Here is a 26,339-nt window from a genome sequence, read left to right as displayed (position 1 = left end):
ATTCAGTGAAGGTGTATCAGGGGCTTGAGGAACATATTATTTTTGGTAGAATTGTAGTTAAGTTTTTGTGGCCAGTGATGGACTTCATCTGACTTGAGTAAAATTCTGCAAGTGGCATGCCAAAAACATGCCAAGGTAATTTTTGTTGTCTCCTCTTTCCTCAGAAAGATTATTTAATTATACTTGCTGACATTGAGTGCACATTAGAGGGAGGCATTTACAATGATTGCTAAAGCAGAGGGTATTTCAGGTTCATCCTTTGTGAGCTGTTCTTGCTGTTCTGCCAAAGCCATGTGCATCTCTTCCTGTCAGAACCTGTCCCACACCGTGCCAGAGCTGCTAACTGGGCTCCTGCCTTAGGTCAGGTGGCATCCTGACACCATCAGCAGGAGAACAACAAACCCACCAAACAGGAATTTGTAAAAGCCTTTGGGTTACAGTGTGAGGGGCTGAAAATGTTCTTTCCTTCTCCTCAGCTGCACCTTTGGCTCTCATTGCAATGAGCTCTTAGTCTTAACTTCTATTGATTGTATGGGAACATGAGAGCAAGAGAGGATGGTGCAAGTACCAGGATGATTCACCAGGTCCATGCATGCTCAACAAAACTGCAGGAATTCTGGTGAGAATAGAAATTTTAAAAGGCCTTTGTCATCAGGAAGTCCCCACTTTTCAGTGGCATGAAGCTGTTAGGGTGTGTGAGAGAGTGTGTTTGTACTGAGAGGTTGTATTGTTCAGTACCCAGCACTGTACCCTTCCTAGATCTAATATTTCATTTAAAAGCAATTTGCCTGAATGAAATAAAATATGCATGATGGGTGAACACAGATGAGCTCTGTTAATGTATTCTAATTAACTTGCTAAAAATATTTTAAAATCTTAATAAGCTTAAAGAGAATTTCTGATGATCAGATGCAATGTTAATGAGCATGGTATAAAAACATGAGAAGGTAAAGTGTAAAGCTGATTGGCAGTCACAGTGCTGTCTGTATACCTAACACTTTTCTTGGGCAAAAGAAAGATCTTTGGGTTAAATTTTACCTTTTGTCTTGGTAGCTGATTTCTCAAGATCTATTTCTAGAAAGCTTAATTAGCAAAACATTAAAAAAAAAATTACCTGTTTGATTTGGGGTGTAGTGGGAATTTTATTGCTTAATTATGCCTTAGAAAAACATGCTAAGGACATTTATAATAAAATGTCTGTGTTCTTTGTGTGTGGGAGAATGACTCTTTTCCTTTTATATATGCCATAAATCTCTGATTGTAGTCCTTTTTCTCTCCAGGCTATTAGGTTTCTGCAGACTGTATTTCATTCCTTAGCACCTATAGTTGCTTGGCAACAACATCTGATTTACATGAACCCAGCCCCATGAATGAATAGTTACCTGGAACCTTTCTGTGCAGAAACCCTGAGAAACCTAGCAGTTCTCCCATTCACTGTGACAATTATTAGGAAATATTAATTGCTTCTCTCTATTCATCTTTCCATAGCCTTTGTTTTTCAGTTACAGGGGAACAAACTATATTCTCTGTTTAGTTCTAGCCTGCCAGAGGTCACACAATTCATTTATAAATAATCCACTTGGAAAGGAGGAGGTTTATTAATAACAGGAGGCTTTAGTGCTGCTCAGAGACCCAGCTGGTACAAGTGGTCCCCAGTGCTGTGTTCTTTAGGTACAGAAAGAATGAGTTCAGGGGAGTGAAGTAACTCAGCACAGTCACACAGAGCAGGTCAGTGTGATTTTTTTCTCTGAGTAGGTCTGCTAGAGTTTTTAGGGAGAAAAATGTTACTGCCTCGATTTATTTTCTTCTTTGATATATGGAACTTGCTGAACAAACAAAATAAACAGATTTTCTGCTACCTCCACTAGTGTTTGGTGAGCAGTTTCATCCTCCTATCAATTAATTTTATTCTTGTGAAGTGCTTTTCAACCTGTGGGTTATTTCTATTGAGAGGAGTAGGAGGTATGAAAGACAAAAATCAAGAAGAAAAATTCTTCATGAGGCACTGAATGAACACAAACCAGTCTTCCTGGACTAGGAGATGAAAAGCTACAGGCAGTGTTTGTGGATGACAAAACACTTGTAATAATTCTTTTGAAAAAAATGTTTAAAGAACACACCCAAATTGCCTTGTTTTGGGAGTTCTTTTCTGTTTTTTATCAGGTTTATCCTTTGAAAAATGAAATACTGCTTGGGCTTGACTCTTTTCTGTTGCATTTCCAGAGGCTTTTATTGCTGTTGTTGATAATACACAAAGGCTGGTGTGGAGGGCAGCAGAGCAGACCTGAGCTCTGGTAGAGATCTGCTTTGTAAATCTAGATCCCAAACTGATTTTCCCCCCAGGTTTGCTGTGCTTTGGGTTTCTCTAGAATCAAAATACTTGATAGCATGTTCTTTTTTCTCATCATTTGAGTGGCATTCAAGGTCAGATCATTGCACCCTGTGCCTTTTAATTATATCCTGTGGCTTTAGGTAATGCTGAACTTGCAGCTCATTATTATTATATTTTCTCCTGTGGACATGTCTTGCTACTGATGCTCGTACTCTGCAGATTAACTAATGCAGAATCGAATGCATTTGTGATCTAAGTAATGAAGAGGCCTTTGTTCTATTCTTGGTTGTTCTTCTGATTTTGTGTGACCTTGGGTGGCTCATTTATCTCCTGGCTTGCTTTTCTCATTTTAACCTTCCATGGATGGTGCCTTATGTTGATTTGCCACTGTAGTTTTCTTAGAAGATTTGCAAGGCTGAATATTGGTGTACAAGGGCAATTCTTTGTAAAAAACTGTGGTTTTTGTCTCCCTAAACAACTCAGTAACAAACATGTGGTACTTATACACATCAGAATAGTGATAGGTATGGAGAGATGGAAGGGTGTGGATTTTGCTGAGTTTAAGCACAAGTTAATCATGTGTCAATACTTTGAGGAGATACTGAACTGTGCTGCAATGCTGCCTACAGAGCACATTGAAAAAAATTGGTTTTAGCCAGTGGAGAATGCCAAAGGTAGCAGTGACCTTTTTGTTAAAGCTAATTTTGGAGCACATCCTATGTGTGCCTGTCTCTGGGTGGATGTCTCCCCTTAGCCTGGGACCTGAGCAGCAGGAATTGTCAGGGCTGCCAGAGGCACTGGAATGAAGCTCAGTGCAGAGCTCCCCAAAACTCTGGGCTCACTGGGATGGGACCTCAGGACACCTCACCTCCTCTCACCTGGCTCTGCAGGGCATGTGCCTGTTGGAGCCAAATTCAGAGCCAGAACATCCTCTCCAAAAAAGTTCTCCCATGCAGTTTTCCAGTGCAAGATCCTCTGTGATTTATCAGGAGTTTTTATAAGTTGGTAAATACCTATATAGGCAAACTGACAACACACAGACACTTCTAGAACAGACATTTTTAGTGCTCTTACCAACTCTGCCCTTTTTTTTGGTAGTGGTTTGAGGTGAAGACATTTCTGCAAGGCAATGGTATTAGGCCAGCAGCACTAAGCATCAGTGGTTTGTGGTCTTGAAATTATGCCTTTTAATGAGTGGCAGAACATAAAATCCTTAGCTTACTAAAAAGAAATACAAGATGTAATTTAATTGTGGTCTGTAAAGTGCCAACATGTGAAGGGGAAACCTAATTTTAATAATAACATTTTAACTGGAAGGCTAAAGCCACAAAGATCAAGTGACTAAAAGTTTAAAGAATAAAACTATAAATTATGGGAAGAGTGACACTATTTAAAGGTATTAGACATGAAAACAGTCAGTACACAGTAAATTCTCAGTCACTTTAGCTGAGGTTCCATGTCTTTCTAAGGTCACTGCAGTTCAGTGATTACAGATCTGGACTCTGTGTGGAAGTTGGGTGATCTCTAGGGAAATGGTCCACTCTGATCTTTTACTGTTTTGGGGTTGTCTGCAGGTGTGTTATTACAAAAATGGATGTGATGGCCAGATTTGAAATGCCTGGTTTGCATCTCCTCTAGGTTTTGTTTTCAGACTAGTACCACCTGCTTCAGAGCATGTTTTTAGAATCAGTTAATTTGTCACATTGGTCCCAGATCTCTCCTTTATTTGCTGCATGACAGGAATTCTGAAGTGGAAGATGAAGGTAGAGGTGTTGCCAAGAGTCTTAGGAATAATTGTGGCAACACAGGGTAAATCAAAGCAGGTTTTTCTTTGTTAGGTTAAGCCTTTAATTGGAGGCTTGGCTGCTTTATAGATGTTTGAACAACTGCTGAATAGTTTTTGAGGTTATTAGGATTTTTCCCCAGCACGCAGGAAATTCTTATAATATCCAAACTTTGGGTAGCAAAAGAGAAAAACTGAGTGGCTGAAAAATAAGAAAAAATAAACTTGATGTAAGCAGTTACATTGGTACATTAATCCTTTTTATCTTACTACTTCATGAAATGCTGCTTATTTTTCTTTAATGAATTGATTCAGAACCAAGAAATTAGATGAGCAAGAGATAGCAAAGTTCATTCATTAAATTGTTTCTAGTAATAATGTCTTCAGGGCAGGACTTCCCCCAGTAAATTTTAAGTGTTGACTAAACAGATTTTAAATGTTCATAGAATCACAAAGGTTTGAGTTGGAAGTGACCTTAAAGATCATCTAGTTCCAACCCTTCTGCTTCAGAGCTTTTAAGGAAAGAGCTTTTCAGAGCTTTTTCCCCCCACAATATTCAACCTTTATCTACAAAAATTGTCTGAATCTGCTGCTTTTTTCCCCCCTGCTACAAGCTCTAGTGCCGAGTTGTGGATATTTTTTTAATACCTTTCCTTTACAATTTATCCCAGGCTTCATCATAACATTCTGTCAAGCAGAGATCTGTGTCTAAAAAAAATAAATTAAAAAATCACTGAGAATTGATAAGCAATTGCAGCTCTACAGTATTTCTACAAGAATTGCAAATATTTCAGAGGCCTTGTTGTGAGCATGTCAATGTATATGTTATAACAATGTTATGACTATTGATCTGCTCGTTCCCAAAGAAGTCTTTACCACTCAGGTACCAAAGTTTTCCCTGCAGTACAATTCTGCTGCAGTCAATGAAGTTGAATTTATCTTGAGTAGATTTTGTTTCCTCTGTAGTACCTCTTGGGCTGTGTGTTGTTTTTTTTTTTATTTTATTTGAGGAGGGGAGGTGGTCTGCAGGAATTAAATTGCTGTTAAGAGATATTTTATGTGCATGTTTTTCTTTGTTTATTTCTTCCTGAAATCCATCAAGACGGAGAAGGCTTTGAGTCAACATCAAATTTTAAATTAATATCTGAGCTGAGCTAGACTAGGAGGGTCAAAAAGGTGATTTGGTGTCTTCAAGCTTCAGGTTCTAAAATCCTAAGTTTTATCTGGATTGAAAGAAGGTCTCAGGAAAGCCAACTTTGACATCTTCATGAAGAACAATTTCTTGAGAACATTAGGTGGGCTGTGACTGTCAGTGGTTCATGAGCCTTGGTTACTGAACTGTTCCTGCTCTGTTTCAACTCTGTTCCTCCTCTGCTCGTTTTCTTGCCTTGAGCACTGTGAGCAAGAAGAATCATGCCTGGTCTCCCCTAACATCTAATCATTGTAGAGACTTTATCTATGGAAGTAGCATAAATGTTGAGAATATTAGGCATATTTGTCATTGCTGCTGAGAAAATCCAGGGTTTTTTTCCCCCTCTGTTGAATTACAGCTGATTTAATGGTGGCTCTACTACAGTGGCCTTAGAGGCTGATGATCAATTCTATCTGTAAAAGTTGTTTTTCTTCCCCAGGCACTGCATTTAAAAAGTAAGACTAAATTTTGTGTCTGGAAAATTCCTGACAAACATTTGAGAAGCCCTCAGTGAAATTCAAGTATGTTACAAAACATATCAAAACTTCTTCACTTGCCAGTTAGAGAGCAGCCATCCTCTATGGCAAACCTGGCTTGTTTTTGTCAGTAATAAATTAGCTGATGCTCCAAAGTCAGAAACACTTCTAAAAAATAATTTTTGAATGGCTTTTACTTCAATAATTGAATTTGTCTAAATAAAAAAAAAAAAAAGAGGAAAGGACAAAAAGGGTATATTCCAGTTTGCATTACTTTTGCCTCATTTATGTAGATGTTTAGGACCCAGTCCCAGAAGTCTCAGGGACATAAAAGGCCATATTTTAAAGGGTGTATCTAAGAGAAATCTTTTACCATAGCAGGAATTAAATTTCAATGTCTTTATATGAATAAAGAAAATTAGCATGAATTTTGAAAGAGTTAATAAGCAAGGAGGATGATTTTGGAATATTTGTTTGATAAATGGGACAAAATAACCACATTTTTTGTTTTGTTTTGTTGAATGGAAAACTAGAAAATACTTTTTTTTAAAAAAATTATAGTGTTTGGAGTTAATCAGAGAAATAAAGGAGGGGCTTTCCTTGTTGCTTGCAAATTGTAAATTGCAGTTATTTGCAATCATGCTTATAACTGGCATGGGTCCATGTGCATAATCAGCTGCTTTTTGAATACATGTTCCATTGTTCTGTTTTATTTATGGATTCAGTTGTGATGAGAGAGATGCTGTGAAGCTGTTTGGATGAATTTTTGGAATTGTCTTTTAGGAGTTTTGAAAGTCAGTGAGTGTCTGGAGTTTGGGGTGCAAACCAGGACTGTGGGCAGCACTGAAAATTCAGATGAGAAAGTTGAAGGGTTTTCAGCCTCAAAATGGAAGGTCAAATTCTGGTTTTGGACTTTGAGGTGCATGAACCTGCAGAATCCTGCAGTGGTATGGTGACACAGACACTGTTTCTGTCCAGTGGAAACACAGCAAGATCCACAAGCCCTGAGCTCAGGAGTCATCCCACCCATTCCAGCACCTGGATCTGTCACCAGCCTGACCTGACCCCTCCTGGTGGAATTCCTGCCTCCAGTCTCCTTGCACGAATGATGCAGAATATTTGGGGGATAATTATTATTAGTGTTACCCTTCTGACTGCTGCCAGTTTGCTGACATCATTGTTTTTTAATATCTACATTTATCATCACAGACTCATAGAATGCTCTTAGCTGGAAGGGACCCACAAGATCATTGAGACCAACTCCTGGCCCTATAAAGGACATCCCCAAGAGCCACACCCTGTGCCTGAGAGCTTTGTCCAAACACTTCTTGAACTCTGTCAGGTTTGGTGCTGTGGCCTCTTCCCTGGGGAGCCTCTTCAGTGCCCAACCACCCTCTGGGTGAAAAACCTTTCTCTGATATCCAACCCAAACCTCCCCTGACACTACTTCAGGCCATTCCCTCAGGTTCTGTCACTGTCACCAGAGGGCAGAGATCATTGCCTGCCCCTGCTCTGTGTTTGTAAACATACAATGATGCAGGACTGCAGTTTTTTAGGACCACTGACAATGCTGAACATTTACCATTGTAATTTCCCTCAATTCTCAGTGACAGACTTTTTTCTTTTCCCTATGTACCTTTCAATAAAAGCAGTATGTTGGCTGAAAGTAAGAGACAGGAGATGAACTTTAACATCACTCAGTTCTTGTTGGATCCCTGTGGAAGGCACAATGAGTATTTTGTGTGCATAGCAATGTGCAGAGTGTGCTGCCTTCTCAGCCTGGTGTGGGAAACATAAACAAACCTCTTTCCTTGGGTCTTCCTCCCTCCTCCTGTCCAGTGGAAATCATTATTTTAACTCTATTTTGTTAGGTGAATCACCATGTTCCAATAGATCTCCAGATGATGTGCAAATAGAGAACAACACTGTGCCATGTGCAGCTGCACTTCCTGGGTAGGGTTAAAATCCAGCATCAGCTCTCTAGAAAATAATCAGTTTTTCAATAAGAAAGAAATAAACTGGTTGGTTAGGTACTATGCAGGGAGCTTTTATTTAAAAGATGTTTAAATGTTTTTAAATATGTTTCTCTCAACTGTCAAAGAATTGAATTAATGAATTATGTTTGCTGCAGTTGTTGTTGTTGGGGTTTTTTTAATAACACTGTGAAGTTCTCTTTGTGCAGTGCTGTAGGGGATGGATGGTAGCTCCTGACAGATTCAAACACAGCTGGCTGAGAACACTGCTGGTGATGGATGAGCAATGTCTCTGTTAATGCCTTTTATACATAAATGATGGGCTTGCTTTATTTATTTATAAGATGTATCCAATTACACATCTCAGAGCAAATGTCCACTGTTCAGTAAAGCACACAATATTGGCATTAAAAAGACAATCCCTGAAATCAGTGATCAATGTATTTTCCTCATTTGCTGGAGAGAGACTGAAATAAGAAGTAAACCTAAAATTCAGCAAATTCAAGTAGTTCTTTAGGGACCTAACCCTTGCCTGTAAGAAGTGACTGAACTCAACGAGGGATGATGTTGTCTATGCTCTGGCCACCTGCAGAGCACCACATTCACCTGGAATTTTGCTTCCATGTGGCCTGGATGGATCAGACCCAGCTGTAGAGCAGCTCAGAGTCTGTCCTCCCACAGGGATGGCTAAAGCTGACTGGGCTGGAACCTGCTGGGATGTGTTTCAGTGGAGTGACCCATCTTATTTCCCCAAAGAGGAGGAGAATGAATGGTTTTGCCCTTCCAGCAGCTTCAGCATAGGTTTTTTGGTGCTCTCACTGTGTGTCTGTGTGTGTTTGCACTGATGAGTGGATCTAATTTAGAACATGAGTTGTCTAACCAATGTTAGAAACTTCACAGTGTGAATGAACTTAGTTTCTTTTGTCAAGTAGGTTAGGTATATTCTGAAATAATTCTTAGTATTTTGCTACAAAAGAATTAGTCTGGATTAAGGTGAGTGTGCAGATAGCAGCATGTTAAACAATTTCAGGAGATCTGGTCTGGCCTCTTGGAAGACGCCTAACTCAGCAGATGGTGGGGTAAATGCTTATTTGTGTGTGGTCTGTATTAAATAGCAAATGCACTCTAAATTTGCCCTTATGTTTCTGATAACTTATTGCTATAGAAGTAGCTTGAGTTACAGTGACAGCATGAATTTATAACATAGCCAAAACCTGAAAGTTCTGACCTAGCAAGGAGTCAATCCCCCACCCATTCCTGGATTCCAAACACAAACCTCTGGGAAGTTGTGGAGCAGAAGCCCTGAGACAGAGCTGGCAGTGCAGGAAGGAGCTGAGCCAGGATGAGTTTGCTGTTCTCACAGGGGTGTTGCTGCTTGGCTTTGGCACTTTTATGTTGCCCACTGCTGTTTCCTGAGCCCAGCAGTGGTGCAGCCCCTTCCAAAGGCACTGGGGAGCAAGCCTGACTTATTCTTTGGTCTGAACTGCTGGGAAATGCAGCCAGTGTGTTTGTTTCTCATCCTATCTTGCTGAAAATTTCTGTCTCTGAAATGTGGTGTTTTCCTGTTGGATGTGGTAGTTCTGCAAGAATTTATATTCACAACAAGGTTTAGCAAGACAGAATTGTGACTACCAGGCAAATAATTTAGAGTTTGGTTTAGTTTCTAGGAACAGAGGCTTACTAGTTATTTTTCACTGGTTTCTGTGCTATTATGTTGTTGTGATAATCTTGGCAGGAATCTGTCACTCTGTGTTGGTATAATTGAAACTTGTTTTCCCTGAGGAATCACTCTGCTGTTTGTTTTATTTGTTTACTGACATTGACAGAGATCCTAATGGCTTTTAAAACCCAATTTGTGCATCACTGAATATCCTCCAAAGAGGAAAATAAAATTAAATTTATCAGTAAAATAGGGTCTCCCATGCAATGCTTTGTCTGGGTCTTGGGCTCCACCTGAGCACCCAGATGGGGGTCTGGAAATGGTGTGGGGTGCTGCATCTTCTGATTATTTCTGTCTTCAGGCCATTAAGATACTTGAAAGGATAAAAGACAATAAGTTATTTAGGGTATCAGTGTAAGTTGCCCAACTTTGCCTTGTGAGAAATAAATTAGCTTTTATTAAAAAGGAAGTTAAGATAACAAAACAATAGCCACAGTGAAATTTCCCTTTGGGAGGGTATACATGATGGTATCACTTATTATTGTCATAAATCAGGGTAATTAAGTGTTTAGATATTTTTTAAAATGTATGATATCAAAGTGTTTATGCATTTATTTTGTTTTAAGCCTTTGAAGAACGACAGTGAGACCATTTGGACTATTTATGTTGGTAATGCCTTGCTGAATTGTGATTATGGATAGATGTGTGCCTTGTTGCACGCTGTGCTCCAGAGGAGCATGCACACAAATAAATGATGAGGCAGACATTCAGGAATGTAGAAGAAAAAATTTGTTCTTTAAGCCTAAAGAACACACCATATATTTTTTTAAACTCCCCCAAAGCTGTGTGTTTGCACTGGATGAAGATCCAGATTTTTAAATTTTATTTTAGTGAAGTGATTTAGGCCATCTCTAATTGCCTTTTGACACACTTCCTTGTCATCCAAGCGCATGGGGATTGCCCAGGTTTCAGTGAACTCTGACTGTGAACGTCATGAGGAGATAAGTTTGGAAAATACTGCTGATTTTAAAGGTTATCTGTCAGTTTGTATATATACAGCTATGAGCCAAACCAATCTGACCTCAAACCAGAGCTGTAATATAATAACACTGCCTTTCTCACTCTGTATCTCCTTTGCAAATCTCCCTGACATTGATAGCACTACAATAATAATAGATCTGCAATATTTATGTTGCCTCTTCTAAGGAAGTGTTCTATTGTGCCTTGGAAAAGTGGGTAATTAGTATTATCTCCTTTTTTACAGAAGGTAAATTAGAGGTACAGAGGGAGAACCCTGACTCCCACCTTCTTGTTCTCACTGTACTTGGTTCAGCAGCACAAATCTTGCACTATCAGTCTGATTTGTACTTTTTATTGCATTGCAGTGCCCAGAACAAGGATTTTGGCCACTGGTGGCGCATCCCACAATAAAAAGATCTTACAGGTAAGTAGAAAATGAAATCCTGAACCAAACTTGCTGTTCCATCTCCATTTTTATTTTGCTGTACTGAATCCAAATCACTGCAGCTCCACAGGAAGGTGTGGATATGGAATTGTGGATCTGCTTCAGGTCTTCAGGGTTTTTCTTTAGATTTAGTGTGAAAACCTTTAGCCCAGTGCTAATTTTACATTGAACTTAGAGGTTTTTTCGTACTTGACTGGTTTTATGAATGTGTATCTGAGCACTGGTGATTTCCAGGTCTCATTACTTAAATCAATCAGCAAAGAAATCACAAAGAAATTTCTTATATAATACCTGAGACTTTTTTGGTTTTCATTCAGATCAAAGTTGAACCACTGGTTTCTTTAAAGTGGTGTTAAACATTGAGAAAACCCAGCAATAAACAAACAAATGAACAAACACCTTCAATACAAACTCAAACCCCTGCCTTTGAGTTACTTATTAGCATTATATCATTTGCTGGGAGGAGGCTGCACTTTTGTGGGATTGCTCCTTTCTCTTCCCAACCTCCTCTTTTGCTGCTGCTGCACATCCATCCTGGTTGAGATCCTGCATCCATCTCTGGAGAGCAGAGATGTGCTGCTCTCTGTTCCTGCCCACTGAGGCTTGGCAAAGCCTGGCTCACAAATGGTGAGAGGGGGAGATCCTGTCTGTTCAGTGCAGAGGAAAACTGATGGTGTTTGTACTTAACCAAGGTAAATGTCTCCTTCTGGGTCATCCCAGGAGTTTTCTGGGCTCCAAGGGCTGCCTTGACCAGCCCCTCTTTAACCTGGAGGTACACATGTATGGTCAGTGGTGTCTCTGGAGCCTGAGATAACCCCCTGTGTTGTTTTAGGGTCTCTGTGTTCCAGCCTGAGCACCAGAGTGAGAGTCAGCTGACGTCTGCTGTGGTTTCCAGAGGTGTTTATTTTATCTAATCTAAAAGTTCTTTCCCTGACCAGCTGAGGTCTGTTCAGCAGCTCAGTCCCAGGCACACTGCCCACACCTGGGTGGGATTATCTTTTTATACTATAAACTACGTAAACATTATTTACAATTATCTTCCAGTACCTATCACTTATATTGTACAGTCTGGTTCTATTCTAAACCAATCTAAAAGTGCCAACATCACCCAAAAGATGGATGCTGGGAAGAAGGAGAAAGAAGGAACAGAACACGCCCAGATTCTTCCATCTTGACCCCAGACCCTTATTATAAACAATCTTAAAAATCTACCTTTTCACCTTATAATAATCTAACTTATACTCTACTTATTTTTTGTGACTTCTTCATGTAAGGGTGATAGTTTTTCCCAGGGAAAGAAATCCAAGGCACAGGGGTTTTGGGCTCTGTGCCAAGGCTCCTGAGCCCCCTGCCAGGGTGCCAAGCCATCCAGGGCAGCCAGAGGGATGTCCTGGGTTCCCACACCACAAGTCCTAATCTTGGGCCAGGTCTTGTCACTGGTGGTAATGAACACTGGGTGAAATGTTTTTTGGGGATTCCAATCCCTTCCTGCCAGCTCCAGGCCAGCCTCAGCTGCACACCATTCTCTTTGACAATTGCAGTCAATTCTCTGCTCCACAAAACCTGAGCTGGATTAAATGGAGGTTGAAGAGCAAAAAAACAAAGAGCTGTTTTCTCCTAAGGCATCTAAATCGTGTGTGTGTGTAACTGCTGGTTGTACAGCTGATGCGGGAGCAGCAAATTTGGCATGTTTTGCCTGCAGATGTCACTTCTCCTCATCTGCTTTGGTTACTTTGCCTAAGAATGTGACATTGGAAAATTAACTGATTGGTTAATTGCTTAAAACATTGGTCCTTACAGAAGTAATTCTGCTAAGGGTACATCAGGAAAGGCTGGATTCACAGATGAGTTTGTTTTTAAAGCTGTATTTCCAGTTTGGCTGCCAGGAGGATCTCCTTGCTGTGGAATGAAGGCACAGAAACAAATGTTCCTAAAATATGTAATTTGGTAACATACACAGCTGAAAAATCATGAGATTGGGAGAGTGGTGGCTGGGGTGCCTGCTCTTCACGTGTAACAGTTGGGCTGGTTTTAAAACTCATTAGAAGTGCCTTTAAATAATATGATCAATACAGTGTCATTCACTTAATTCAATCACTGGTTAATTGGATCTTGCTTTTTAATTTAATCAAAACCTCAGAAACCGTATCAGTTGCATAAAGAATAACAGCTTCCACCCTTATCATGGTCAATTTTGGATAATTTGTTCCAGGGCTACAAAAGACTATCATTTAATTAATCAACATTCAGGAACTCCTATATTTTACACTGCAAAGGAGACAACCTAGGAAAATCTTTTTTAAAAAAAAATTAGTAGGGCAGCTTTCTCCACAGTTCCAGGAAGCTTTTTATAACATATGTACCTTGATTAATGACCACATGGAACACAGTGAATTATCTTAACTAGTAGGACTTCTAACAGTTTATTTTAAAATTATTTGTGAGAGATACTGCTGTTCCAAATGGCTTACTAAATATATGAACATTGAATAATTTTTATTTTATAATTGTGGTACAAAAAGTTATTTGTGACATTGTTAAAATGTTATTTGTAGTACTACAGCACTTATCAGCAATCAGATTACAGCTGCATTGTATGAGGCTCTTCAGAGATGCAAAAAAAAAAAAAATGCTGTCCAAAAGATTGTACAATTGAAACTTAAGACAAGAAATGTTTACTACAGGTGAAGATGCAGATGGGGAATGTGTTGAAACAAAGTGGTAGCATTGGCTGGGATGGGCAGTGGGACTAGAGCTCTGTGAATTTATAATTTCCAGAGGACTTTTTAATAGATAACCATGATTAATTTTTCATTTGTTCTTTAGCATCAAAGCTCATATGTTGCTCAGTGCTTGCTTGCAAATGAAATTAGCCATTCCTGACTTTGCTTTAAGTGTATAAGCTCAGGCTTCCATTGGGTTCTAGTTAGCAAAGAACCACTTCCATTTAAATTGTGGAAATCAATGATTTTCAAAGGTTTTGATTTGAAGATTCTCCACAAAATTTCAGAGAAAGAAAAATCCTTGAGAAATTTCATGTACTATATATTTCTATAGGTGATATGGATTGAATTTCTTAGTCATTTTTTATGAAGCCCTGGGGTCCATCCACAGCAGGGTTATAAATTCCAGGATCAGGGTTGCCTTGCACTATTTCAAATGGTTTGGAATGCTGGACATTCTGGCTTTATTTTAGACTCAATTGCATGGATTTAAGTCAGGTGAGACACTTTTCCCTTTGGCAAAAGTAATAAACTCAGCACAGGTTATATCTGAATTGTTTCCTGCTTCTTGGGTTGCTCAGCCTGAGGGGCACCTGCAGCCCTAGAACTGATGAAACCAAAATGGAAAGCATTTGTTGACAATGTTTTTGGAAAGGAGTTATTGAACCTTCTATGTCCCTATACAAATAGCCCTTCATTTTTCCCCTTTTGTATAGTTTTTCTAAACCTAAAACCTAAACTGTGGGGAAGAACACATTTACTCTGTGGATGTGAGGTGCTGATGGTGTTGATTTCAATGCAGAATGATGTGTGGTCCAATAACTTTAGTATCTGTTGGATCCCATAATAAATCCTCTGCCTGTAAAATTTTTTTTGCATTACTCAAGCCAAGTGTCTCAATATATCTTCATAGCTAAGGTTCCCTTAAAAACAGGAAAACTGGTAAATTTAGAGACTATGTAATCAGCTCCTGTGTCATTCCACCTGCTGATCCTAAAGGATGGGAATGATGGAGATGAAGAAGAAAGCTTAGCAGGCCTTCATATTGCTGGAGGTTTGTTTTTACCCAAGTTTAGAGCTGAGGAGCCGTGACTGGTTCTTCTCTCTTTCCTTCCCACTTGAAGCCTCAACACGATGGAAGAAAACAGGCTCCAGTTCCTGAGCAGGTCTCCCTGCCCTGACATAACCTTTAGTATGGGCTGATTGTGTGAGTTTTTGAGGGATGGCTCTTGAACCAGGGCTCCTCTGAACCTGTAACCAAGAGATCTGGAGAGAAATGGGACTTTATTTCCTGGCTAGAGTTCCATCTGCAGCTCAGAATTACCCACACCCTGTTGTGTGACAAGTTCATGCCTCATTCTTGCCTGCAGTGCTTCTTTCCATGGGTTCCTGAGTGCTTGGCTGAGACTTGGGACAGCTGCTTGCTTTGCTGAGCAGTGAGGAAGGATTAATTTATTTTTTCTTTGTGTTTCATGGATGTTTTGATGCTCCTCAGGTCCTGTCTGACGTGTTCAACGCGCCCGTGTTCACCATCGACACGGCCAACTCTGCTTGTCTGGGAAGTGCTTACAGAGCAATCCATGGTAAGGCTGCCAGGAGCCTCCTGTGAGCAGTCAGGGAATTTAATTTCACTTGGTTTATACTTGGGATTAACGTTACTGGGCACGAGGGGGGTGGGTAAAGCTGTGCACGTCTGACTGGGGGGTCACACAGGTCAAAGAGGGATTTTTGCTCTCAGTACACTTGGATTAGGCCAGAGAATATAATTTACATTGTAATTCCAAACCTGGTGGCTGCTTCTCAACCAAGAGATGGGGTGTGCAAAGTGTTGGTTCTGTCCAGGGAAGGTTGGGCACCTTCACATGTTGAGTTGCTGCATCCATGGAAGAATGGAGCCAAGGTGCTGGTGCAGCCTCCTGGCCCAGTTTGTGATCTGGGCTGTAAAGTGGGGTGCTGAAATGGCCAAACCAAATAAAAGGCTGATCCCAGAAAGGAAGATCAGTGAGGGCAGGGACAATAAAACCTATAATACTGTTGGCCAGTATAAAACCTATATTTTAATTCCAGCTTTTAAGCATCACATTGAAAGATGTGCAAGGTGTCCTGGGCTCTATGCACTTTCTCCTGTAAAAACATGAATCCTGGGATACTCTTAGGCTGACCAGTCATCTTGCTTGCTGTACTGCATCACTCCCTGTAATACAACAGTCCAAGTGCCAGGATTTCCATGTTAATTAACTTATATCTATTAATGCATGTGGGTGTGTGTTAAGGGTGGGCCATCAGCTATTTAAGACTTGAATCCCAACCATGAATTTTATCCATGTATTTTAAAATGGTTTCTAAAATCTTACAACGAAACAATTCAAGGACTGTGGAAGTTTAGGTCAACTTCACTAAGCCTCAGTTTTTTTTGATTTGACTCTTTAGGATTTGGGCCTTAAGACATGGGTAACTTTTCTGCAAATTCATGTAAGACCATGGGATTGCAACAAACATGGAAAAGATAGCATCAGCCATCAGAAGAAATCAGCCAAGTTTTAATTTTAGAAACAAATTCTGCTGTCACATTATAGCATCTAAAGACTGCATGATCTCTTGCATTTGAAAACAGCACAGAAAATTGCACGACCAAAACCTGAATTGGTGTGTTTAATGCGCACAGCATGGTATCTTTATCTCCAGAAAAGGCACAAGGGTTCTGTCAGGCCAGGCAGGCTTTTGCAGGACAATGGAAACTCTTGGATTATCTGTATATTTGAAGCCACAATGGGATCATTTTGCCCCTTGTGGGTCGAGTTCCAAACTGTTTTTCATTATGCTCAAACTTTCCCTCTGCTTCAGAAACCTCCCAGCACCTAATTCTTCAGGCAAATTCCTTGTCCTTGAGTGCATGTGAAATGTGGAGCCATCACGAAAGTTTGTGTGGATATTCTGTGTGTGTGTGAGATGTGTATTGCCTCTGCCAGTTTGGCATATGAGATGTGGAGGCTTGGCTGACAGAGCGTTTGAGCGAGGATTTCGGATGCTGTGCTGATGGAGGGACTCCTTGGCTCACATCCTCTGCCAGCCAAGCCCCAGGGGCTTTGCTGTGTGTGTTCCTAAATGGCATTTTTGATTGATGCTTTCAGCTGCCTCTCTCGGCCAAAGGAATTGAGGAAAAGGGAGGACTTGCTAATATAAATGAAATACTGATGGCAAGGGCTCTTTAATAGTATTACAGGGTGAATTTGGGGTGTTTCACAGTTAGCCTGGGGTTCTTAGAAGGTGTGCAGGCAGCTCCTGAATGCTGTGATTTGCTCACAAAGCAAAATGCTGTCAGAGCAGAACTCCCCTGTTATTCTCCTTTCTTACATGTAAATATATTTAATAATTTGTAGCACATTTTCTTTTCATTTCTCTTCATTTTTATGTTTAGTCACATTTTGTCCTTGAATCCCTTGCTTCCACATATTTTCACTGCTGTTTACTGTATTGTTGTAACCATAAATATTTACTGATATTGTTGAGTAGCATTTCTGCTGCTTACCTGTTCCCCAGGGTAAGAATTGAGTGATTGGCAAAAACTCAATCACAGAGTCCCCACTTCCCAGGCTAGCTCATAGGAATGTAAGATGTTCTGCCATTTATCCTTCAATCCTGAATGCTGACCTGACCAGGGAAGATCAATATAATGTATTAATTTGCCAGGGAGTCAAGGCACATCCCTCATGGTGCTTTTTTGCATTGATCAGGATTGTGATTCTCATTGCAGGACTTGTAGCTGAGAGGAATGTGTCCTTGGCTGATGTTGTGAAATTAGCACCGGAGCCCAGCCTGGCTGTTACACCCACCCCAGGGGCTGAGGAGGTGAGCAACTTTGGGAACACCATTTTTCTTTTCAGGTCTGCTTCAAAACGTAGGGGTTTGCTAATTCTGCTGGTAAAACAGATTAATTTAGAAAACACTTGGTTACACAGTTCTTGTTCCTTGTTATAAAGAGAGATTTGATTCTGAGAGATATTTGGTGTTGTAATGATGTAATGAACTGATCCCACCACCCAGATCTGTGAGAATGAATTTTCTTAACAAGGCATGATCAGAGAGCAAAATCTCTTCATTAAGGGACAGAAAAAGTTATAAAATAGGTTGAATTTGGATGCAGTTCAGTCAGCTGATAATCTTGACAAAATAATCTAGACTTATTTGCAGCAAGCATCATGGAAAAAAGGGTGGTGACTGTGCTTTCTGGCTTCTTGGAAAACATCTCCAAAAATCCTTCCTGTCTGTAAACAGTGGTCAGCAATTGTATATAATCACTGGCAGCTCCATTTGGAAAGCAGCAGGAGGATTCAGCAGGCACAGGTCTTTGGTTCTGTGCCCATCCTGTGAATTTCGGCACGTCTGAAGGTGAGGCTTGTGCTTTATGGCCACAAAGACAAAGCAGAAGAGATAACCATTGTTGGTGACTATGTGATTCCAGCCCTTGTAAAACCAAGGAAGGAATCATTGTCTCAGGCTCTCCAGTGCAGCCCTGCACGTCTCACTCTCAGCCAGAGGCTTTAGTTTACAACAGCTTTTGAAATATAATGCCCAGTAATAAATGAACAATACAATATAGCAAGATTCCTGGAGAACATGTTTAAATAACAGAGGTGAATCTCACCAAGGTCTTCAGCTGTGCAAAAACTTTTTACATCAGCACAGCCTTACACACTCCACCATTTATGAGATTTGGAAGTGGCCTAACTACAGGCAACAAGGTTTTAAAGCTTTTATTTAAACTGGGAAATTAATGATCTGCCAAAACTACTAACTCCCAGCTACATGTGTAGAGGAGCACCAGATATCATCATGAGTAATAATAGAAATGATCATGCTGCATTGTGCCTGCCAGGGTATTATTTAATTATTAACTGAGGTGGAGGATCTCAGTAATCGAATAGAAGTCCCCTTCAGAAATATTAAGACATTGAATAATTTAAACTTGATTGATCTGATCTCATTTACTCAACCTTCCCCCCTCATTTTAAAAGATAAAATAATTAACAGCAGTGGCCTGTGCCACGTGTGGTGCAGCTGCAGCTCCCTGCAGGGAGCACAGTGCAGGAGCAGCTCCCTGGTGCCCGATTCAACCTCACGTCGCTGCCCTGCTCCCCCCCAAAATGCTGTGTGCTGAAAAGCTGCCAGCCTGGCTGGGCTGGAGGTGGGGAGTGCTCAGAGACCTGCTCCTGACCCCCTGGTGCTGCTTCAGCTATAAACTCAAGGGCAGAGAATACAGCTGTCACTCACAGGGGCCTCGCAAGCACCTTGTGCCCCTGCAGGGGCCGAGCAAACCTGACTGGGGAGAGCACTGGAGAATTCAGCCACCTCTTTCTGTTTTGTTGTCTACATAAAATGGCCTGGAAGCTAAAAGAGTTAATTATCTCCTTCTCAATACTTTCCTTTTCCACATGGCTAGACCTGGCTCTCCTTGCACATCTTTGTTATTGGTTTTAAATGATCTACAGCAGTGAGTTGTTGCCCCAGCAGATAGGAATGAATGACAGAGAGGCAGTGGCCAAACAGCATGGGAAGGAATAACCATTCCTGCTCTCTAACTCAGCTTTCCAGCTTAATTCCATTAAAATCAGCTTCTCACAGTTACATATTCCACACCATTTCTTTTTTCTTCCTGCCTTATAATTTTGCAGTTGATGGTGGATTCCCTGGCTAGTTTCATGGCTGTGAAACTGCAGAAAGCCAGAGGGCCTGTCAGTAATCCAGTGTGTTAGCATGAGCAGTGCAGTAAAAATTCATAATGCAATGAGTCAGTTTGATTCTGTTTTATACAGAGCTGCAGCTCCCTGTCCATCCAATTTCATTCTGTTGAGGTTAGAGCCTTTCACTTAAATGATAGTTCTTTTTATAAACTTCAAAGTCATCCTGAGGTTAAGTCCTGTCTTGCTGAGGAGCTCTTCTGAAAGAGTCTGGCTCACCAATGTGAAATTCCCCCAACCACTTCTTTACATTTTTTGGACGGCTGCAGCTAGATCTTGGCAGGGTGGAGAGAAAACAGGTCATAACACAGCAATCTGCTCTGGCTTCATCCTTTCTTCCTGGTATAGGTTGGAGACAACGTGTTAGATCATTGGAGGGAGGAAAACCTCCTATAGGCAGAGGTCAAATGGGACAGTTTGATGTAGCTTCTCCTCCATTGCCAAGGCCTATGCTCGCAGCAGGGGTTTCCAGGAACCAAAAATGCAAAAAGCGTTTCTTTGATTTCTGAGGGATCATTTGTAATAATGAATGTGATTTAAAAAAGCAAGGGCAGGGCGCACAAAGCAGCTCTTCTGGTTCAATTAAACTGATGGGCAGGTAAAACAGAATAAAGTGACAAGAAGGGGAACATAGAGCTTGTGGTGGGCGATGAATCAGACCTTAGTGGAAACTGAAGTCTCAAAAGTTCCAACTTGCCTGACAACAATGTGACTTTATCCTGCAGCAGACCATCCTGCCTTGCAGAGAGCATTTCAAAGAGGATGAATCCCTCCCTGTGGGTATGACCCCAAGTCTCTTAGCTGAACCTGATTTCCCAGTATTTTTGTAGGATATGGGTATAAATCTGAGCTTGTTTCTAATTCTGTCAATGCCCAAATGGGTCATGAGGTGTTGTGGTGGAACCACTGTGGTGATAGTCCTTGGTCACTCACTCCACCAGACTAGCTCAAGTCAGTCATCTGTGGGTTAATCTAATAAATCCTTCTTCCTTTTTTTTTCAGAGTAGCAAAAATTAGAGTCATCTCACCTCTTTGGGGCCTCCTCTCTTCCCTGAGGAAAAAGATTAATCAGAACCACTAAGCATGACAAAAATAACCAGGAGATTCTAGAGCAATAAATATATGTTAACAGACAGAAATAATCTGTTATTTCAGCATTAGAATTCAGATCTATTTTAGTAATCTATTAAAACAGGGATGGTTGGCTAGTTGGTTAATTAAGCAAAAATAAAACGTGAGAGAGAACATGATTGTCTGGGAGTTGGTCACTTGTGTTTCTACAAGCCCTGAGCCTGTGACAGAGTGCCAGATTGGTTGTGATATTGTCCTGTGGGGTTTTGTAGGGGGAAGGCATAGAGCAGCTCAGTACCTCTGGATGTGTGATTTTTGATTGCATTATTGACTTTGCTGAGATGTATTAATCTTGCAAAAGTTCAGGAAGGGAAAATGTAAACCTAACAGATTTTCTTGACTTTGGTGAATTGCCTTGAAAGTGGGTGGATTTATAGAAGTGACCCTATTACCCAGGAAGGTTATAATGACCTGTTTATTGATTTAAAATAATTATATTTTGTTGAGTTAGCTTTTGGAGGGGGGAGGTTGTTTTCTAGAATTAGTTTAGGTTGGTAATTTAGTGCAAAGTACGTAATAATAACACAACCACAAAATTATAATAGGTATTGATAGAAGTTTGATTAAAGTGATTTGTGTAGCCAATAATTTTTTAACCTGTTAAACTGATTAAGATAGGCTTGCAGAATGGATATCTGAAGTAAAGAATGTGATTGTTTCAGGTGTGGCTCCTTGGAGAAGTCTTCAGAGTGTTTCAGAACACTATTTTATTGTTTCTGCTTTATGAGTATTCTTTCCCTGTTAAGAAAGGTGAACAACTGCTATGATTGGAAAAATAAAGCAAATCTTGATTTCTTAGGCAAATCTCTATGAGTAATTTGCCTTTGGCTTAAAAAAAGGATCCTATCAGAAGCAGCAAGTCTTTGTGAGAGACTGATTAATTTTAATCTATTCAGGGTAGATTAAATGTACTCGGGTAGATTAAAATTAGATGATCATCAGCATCATCTTTGTAATTTGTGGATTTTGAATTGCTCCAGTGATTGGCTAATGGAGCATTGCAGGAGATAGGAGGATCCATGTGGATTGTCACTTGTGGTAATAATTTGTAGCTGCTTTTGCTCTTAGAAGGTGGCAGGGACAATGTGAACAGTAAAAGCCCTATTGAGTACATGGGCTGGTAATGTGGTGAGATGTAGGAACAGGATGACACATTTGATTTGTTCTAGAGACCAAGGTAGCATTGTAGGAATGCATTTTTCAGAGAGGGCAGGTTAAATTATTCCCTGTTATAATGTATTATTTATCATTAGCATTTTCTTTAGTTGTGGGATTGTCAGAATGTGACCAAATTGTCCCAGGAGAGAAGTTTAGGGTTTGTAAATGAAGCAGTCAGAGTACTATCAGTGTTGTGGAGTAGGGCATAAAGATAAGCTGGAGAAAGGGCCATAATTAAGCAAGGACAATTAAATTATGGACAATAACAAGGTTTGTGTTGTGATACATGTAATTACTTTTGTTAAGTATCATGGTTTGATAGATTAGGTGCGAGGCTATGGCAGAGAGGGATTTTATGTCCTTGGGTTTTTATGCATTATTGAGAGTCCTTTATTCCCTTTGGACCTCAATTATAAAAATGCATCTATATAATTACCTCAGGGAAGATACTCCTGGAATTGCACAGGAGGAGCTGCCCAAGGTTCTGTGGAGACACTTCAGATGTGGAGAATCACCTTGCCCAGACACACCTGAGTGCACATTCAGGCCATGCTCTGAGTTGGTGCTCTTTGATTTTTCCTCTCTGTGTTTCGTGGGAGCTGCACTGCTCCAGCCCCAGACCTCAGCTGGCAGGAGAAATACTGCTTGTGAAAAGCCTGTGGTGCTGCTGCACTTATCAGCTATGATGTACTGGTGGTATTACAGCCAAATTCCCTGAGGAGGAGGAATTTAAGGCTTTTCTTATCCCTCTGAGCTGTGCTGCTTTCTACCCCAAAGAACAGGAATAGAGTAAGGAAATATTCTTAATTATTTGTTTGCAATTTTTTTTTCATATGGTCCATAATGCAGGATTCATTTACACTAATGGCTGAGAAGCTTATTGCAAATGCCTGAATTTTCTCAATTAGCAAGCTAAGTGCTTAAGTCCAATAAACAGGAAAAGAAACTGTGTCAGTAAATGTGGTTGTTCATTTATTTTGACACATTTTAATTTAGAGTGATGTATGAACAATAATACTTCCCAGCCTTCTGGTAAATGTGTTGTGTTTTGCAAAAATACTGATGGGCAAGTAATATGGAGCCTGCTTTCTCAGTGCCTGAGCTCACTTACCAATACAGCTTTGCTGTGCTGAATCTTTGCTGAGAAGCACTTAGGGTTTATCAAATTTACAGAATAGTGAAGTAAGAAATAGCCAGTCTTCATTACAGATGCTTCAGTGAATAGAAGAGCTGCTTTTGCTTGAAATACTGATACTCCCAGTATAGCCATAGTTGCCTGCTCAATGTTTTGTTTACTCTGATGTGCAAATTTACCAGAAATGGGAGCAATAATATTCTTTGGGAACATGAAAAGGATATATATACATACACATATATATATACTTCTCTGAGCCCTCCAGGCCCTCATGCAGTTAGTTAAAAATACCATGCTGAGTAATGTGACATTTCATAATAGTGGTGCATTTTATTTTCTCATCCCATAAATCTGCATAAACCTCCAGGATCTCAGTATCACTGTCCTGTGGAGAAGAGGAGCTGGGGCACACACATGCTAAATGCCTGGCCTGGGGTCACTCAATGAGTCTGTTCAGAGGCAGGAGTGAGTAGAATTCTCTGCTTTAGTCAATGGAAGACACTGTAAGACTCAGTCACTGTGAGATGGCTTTAAAATTTTATGGTGTCCTGGCTTTTTCCACTTGCTGTGGATGCTCCTTCTCTTCTACCCCTACATATACTTAATCTGTCACAGAAATGTAGAAATGAAACTTTAATTTCTATAACATCTGGTTTGTAAAAAGGGAGGAGTTGGTCAAAATTAGACCCATCTGCACAACGTGCCCATGAAGTCACTTCTACCTGCTGTTGTGGAAGGTGGAAATGAAAATGAAGAGAGAAATGCAGTTTTCACTGGTCAGGCTTAAACTATCATTCAGGAGAAGGGAAACATCAAAACTGGGTATTCTGCCATCAGTTGAAAGACAAAACAAAAACCCACTATCTTTTATTTCCTAGATGAGAACTCTTTGTTTTTTTTTTTTTAATCTGGGAAAGTGTGGCTGTTACAGACACTGAGACTGCTGCAGGAATGTACAGAGACCTGCACAAGAACAAGCCAGTCTCCTACTACATCTCCATAGCTTACACCTGAAACATTTTCCTCCTGAATTTTTCATTTATGTACACACAGTTGTTGGCTGTCCTGAAAAGGATAAAATGCATTGAAATGCTTGATCTTGCTTACTGATGAGAGCAGTAATTCAGTTTGCTGGGGATGATTCATTATGGCTCTATAACCTCTCTGAACCTGGAGCCAGGAGCGAGGCTGCCCTGATTATGAGTCAGTGCAGAGGGCTTGTAGACCAGACTGGCAGCCTCTAGGATTCACTGTGGCAGGGATATGACTTTATGGCATCCTCCTAAGGACTGCTCAAGCCTGTTCCAGACCCTGCACTGGCTCCTGGCAGTTCCTTCTTTGTGCTTGAGCCAGCAAATGTGCAAAAGTGTCCTGTATGGTTTGTCACAGTCCTGATTTTATTAGAGGGACAATTAACTCCAGAGGGAGAGGATAAGGAGAAAGGTGCATCTCCAAGATCTAGATGAAGTACAGTTTTTGGTTGGAGTCAGAGCAGAGTTTTATTCAGGGTTTCTCATGTCATGGATCCAAAAGTGCAGGATGTGTCTGTGTAAGAGCTGGATGGAGACTTCAGATGGCTCTCAAGATGCTGTTTATTGCATAGATGAGGTTTGCAATAGTTGTGGGTCGTGGGGGAGCCTAGAGCTGATGGCTGTGGGCAAGCTGTGCGTCCTGAAGCTCTGTTCCATTCATGTTACAAAGCATTATTTTTTTTTTTTTTGCTGTGCATCTTATTACATAACAACCAATCAATACCTTTACTATTACCTATAGCCTATCTTAATTACCAACATTACCATATTCCTGTTACCATGTTCTAATCACGAAAGGTCAGTATGTTATAATTTAAGCTAGAAGTTGTTTTTCAGTTTTCTTGCAGTGGAAAATTCTGAGATCTTTACTTGTAACATTGGTTTTTTTGTTTGTCTGTGAAAATTTTTTTGCTTGGTGAAAACATCTTTTGTTTGAGGTGGATTTATCCTTTGCTTAGAGTTATAAAAGCTCCTTCCAACTCACTTGCCCTTTGCCGCCTTAGTTACCCAGTAAGACTGGCTCAGCAGTTCTTTTCTTCTCTATTAAAACTTACTATTGTTTTTATTCTTTCTTCAGATTCTACATTCAAAAATCTTTGTGTTATACATACATATTTGTGAGACCTTCCTGTCAAATCCTGACCCTTCCCAACACGTCTGAGTGGGGGGCTTTGAATGTATTTGAGTGTTGATTCTTCTTTTGATGTTGCAGCAATACTCCTGGAAAATTCTAGCTAGGAAAACACAAAAAAGCTACTCAGATACTGGGTGTAGTTGTGGGTAGAGGGTGGGTCTGCATTTGTCCCTGTGGGGCTGGGGAGGAACGTGGCCATGGAGCATGGATGGGAAGCTGTGGCTGTGGAAGATGTGTGCTGGAGAAGCAGCTCAGACAGGCACAGGAGTCTGAGAGGGAGTGTGAAAAGCATTTTAGAAGGTCCTGGTCAGCACATTGGGCGAGGAGGAGCTACCTGGCTGTGCTGGAGGGGCAGGGGGTGGTCACTGAGGCAGAGGAGGAGGGGACAGAGGCAGTGATCCATCCTGGGGCAGTGGAGGGAGGCAAGGACAGGAGTTCTGCCTGGGTGATTAGCACAGCTATTACTGAGGGGGCATGTCACACTGGGAGAGGTGACTTTAGCTGAGCTGCTTCTGCTGGAAGTAATGACTTCTGCTCATAGCAAGAACGCAGTCACAATAAGAACAACCTGTGCGTGTCATAAAATTAAGCTGTAAAGGCGATGGTAAAAAGGACTGTGACATTTAAAGAGGAAAAACTCTGCAGCACTTTCATGAGCAAATTGGGGAAAAACCAGCCCAAACCTTCAGGTACCTGCGAAGATGCCACATTTTTCATGTCTGAAGATGCTTTTTAACTGTAGAGTAATTTAAAAATCTAATTTTTCAATGAGACATATTTATTTCTTTTTTCTTTTTAGCTCTATCGTCCACTTCTGAAAAGATATGCTGAGCTTGAACAGAAGATTATCTACAACCCAGCCTCTTCTTGTCTTGTGAAATAGAAGCAAACAAAATTTATATGTTGGCTGAGTGGGCTCCCAAGGAGAAGATCAGAAGAGATTTGCTCAGAATTTACTGGAGCTGTTTAAATCATTTTGTTTCTCTTCGTAGACAAATAATTTTTAAATGTCTGTGTTTGAGTGTGTTGGTGGGGAAAAAATTACATTGTGATTGAAAACCTGATTAAAAAAGCATCATATTGCTCTGTGTGTTTGTGGCCTCAATTTTTCTTAGGTACTTTTCAGACTGTTTGCTGTTTTGGAAGAGCTGGGTGACAAAGTCAAGTTCCTTGTGTGAGTCACTCAACCCATCTCTGTCAGCTTTGATTCCATGTGTTTGGCATGCCAGCCTCTGCATACCTGTCTAGCAAAGTGTCTTCATTCCTCAATTTCTCTTGCTTAAATGTTTTGAGACTTTCTGTTCATCTGTAATTTGGTGATGTTTATATCTTTGTCTACACAGAACGCATAAGCACACTGACTTGTCCCATCTTTCTTTAATATGTGGAGGAGGCTGATTAAAAGGC

General features: G+C 40.5%; 1 protein-coding gene across 1 annotated transcript in view; it reads left to right on the top strand.

Moving 5' to 3' along the window:
• XYLB (xylulokinase) overlaps positions 1–25,999 on the top strand; it is an 81,823-nt gene extending 55,824 nt beyond the window's left edge. Inside the window, exons 16-19 of the mRNA XM_033082844.1 lie at positions 10,802–10,860; positions 15,100–15,187; positions 17,359–17,453; positions 25,732–25,999. Of these exons, the coding sequence (XP_032938735.1) occupies positions 10,802–10,860; positions 15,100–15,187; positions 17,359–17,453; positions 25,732–25,815 (326 nt within the window). The 3' untranslated portion in view covers positions 25,816–25,999. The remainder of the gene's footprint in view (positions 1–10,801; positions 10,861–15,099; positions 15,188–17,358; positions 17,454–25,731) is intronic.
• The last annotated feature ends 340 nt before the right edge of the window (positions 26,000–26,339 follow it).

This window comes from Catharus ustulatus, chromosome 1, assembly GCF_009819885.2.
Source record: "Catharus ustulatus isolate bCatUst1 chromosome 1, bCatUst1.pri.v2, whole genome shotgun sequence".
Lineage (NCBI taxonomy): Eukaryota > Metazoa > Chordata > Aves > Passeriformes > Turdidae > Catharus > Catharus ustulatus.
Note: the sequence above shows the minus strand (reverse complement) of the source record. Positions and strands in the feature narration are given on the sequence as shown.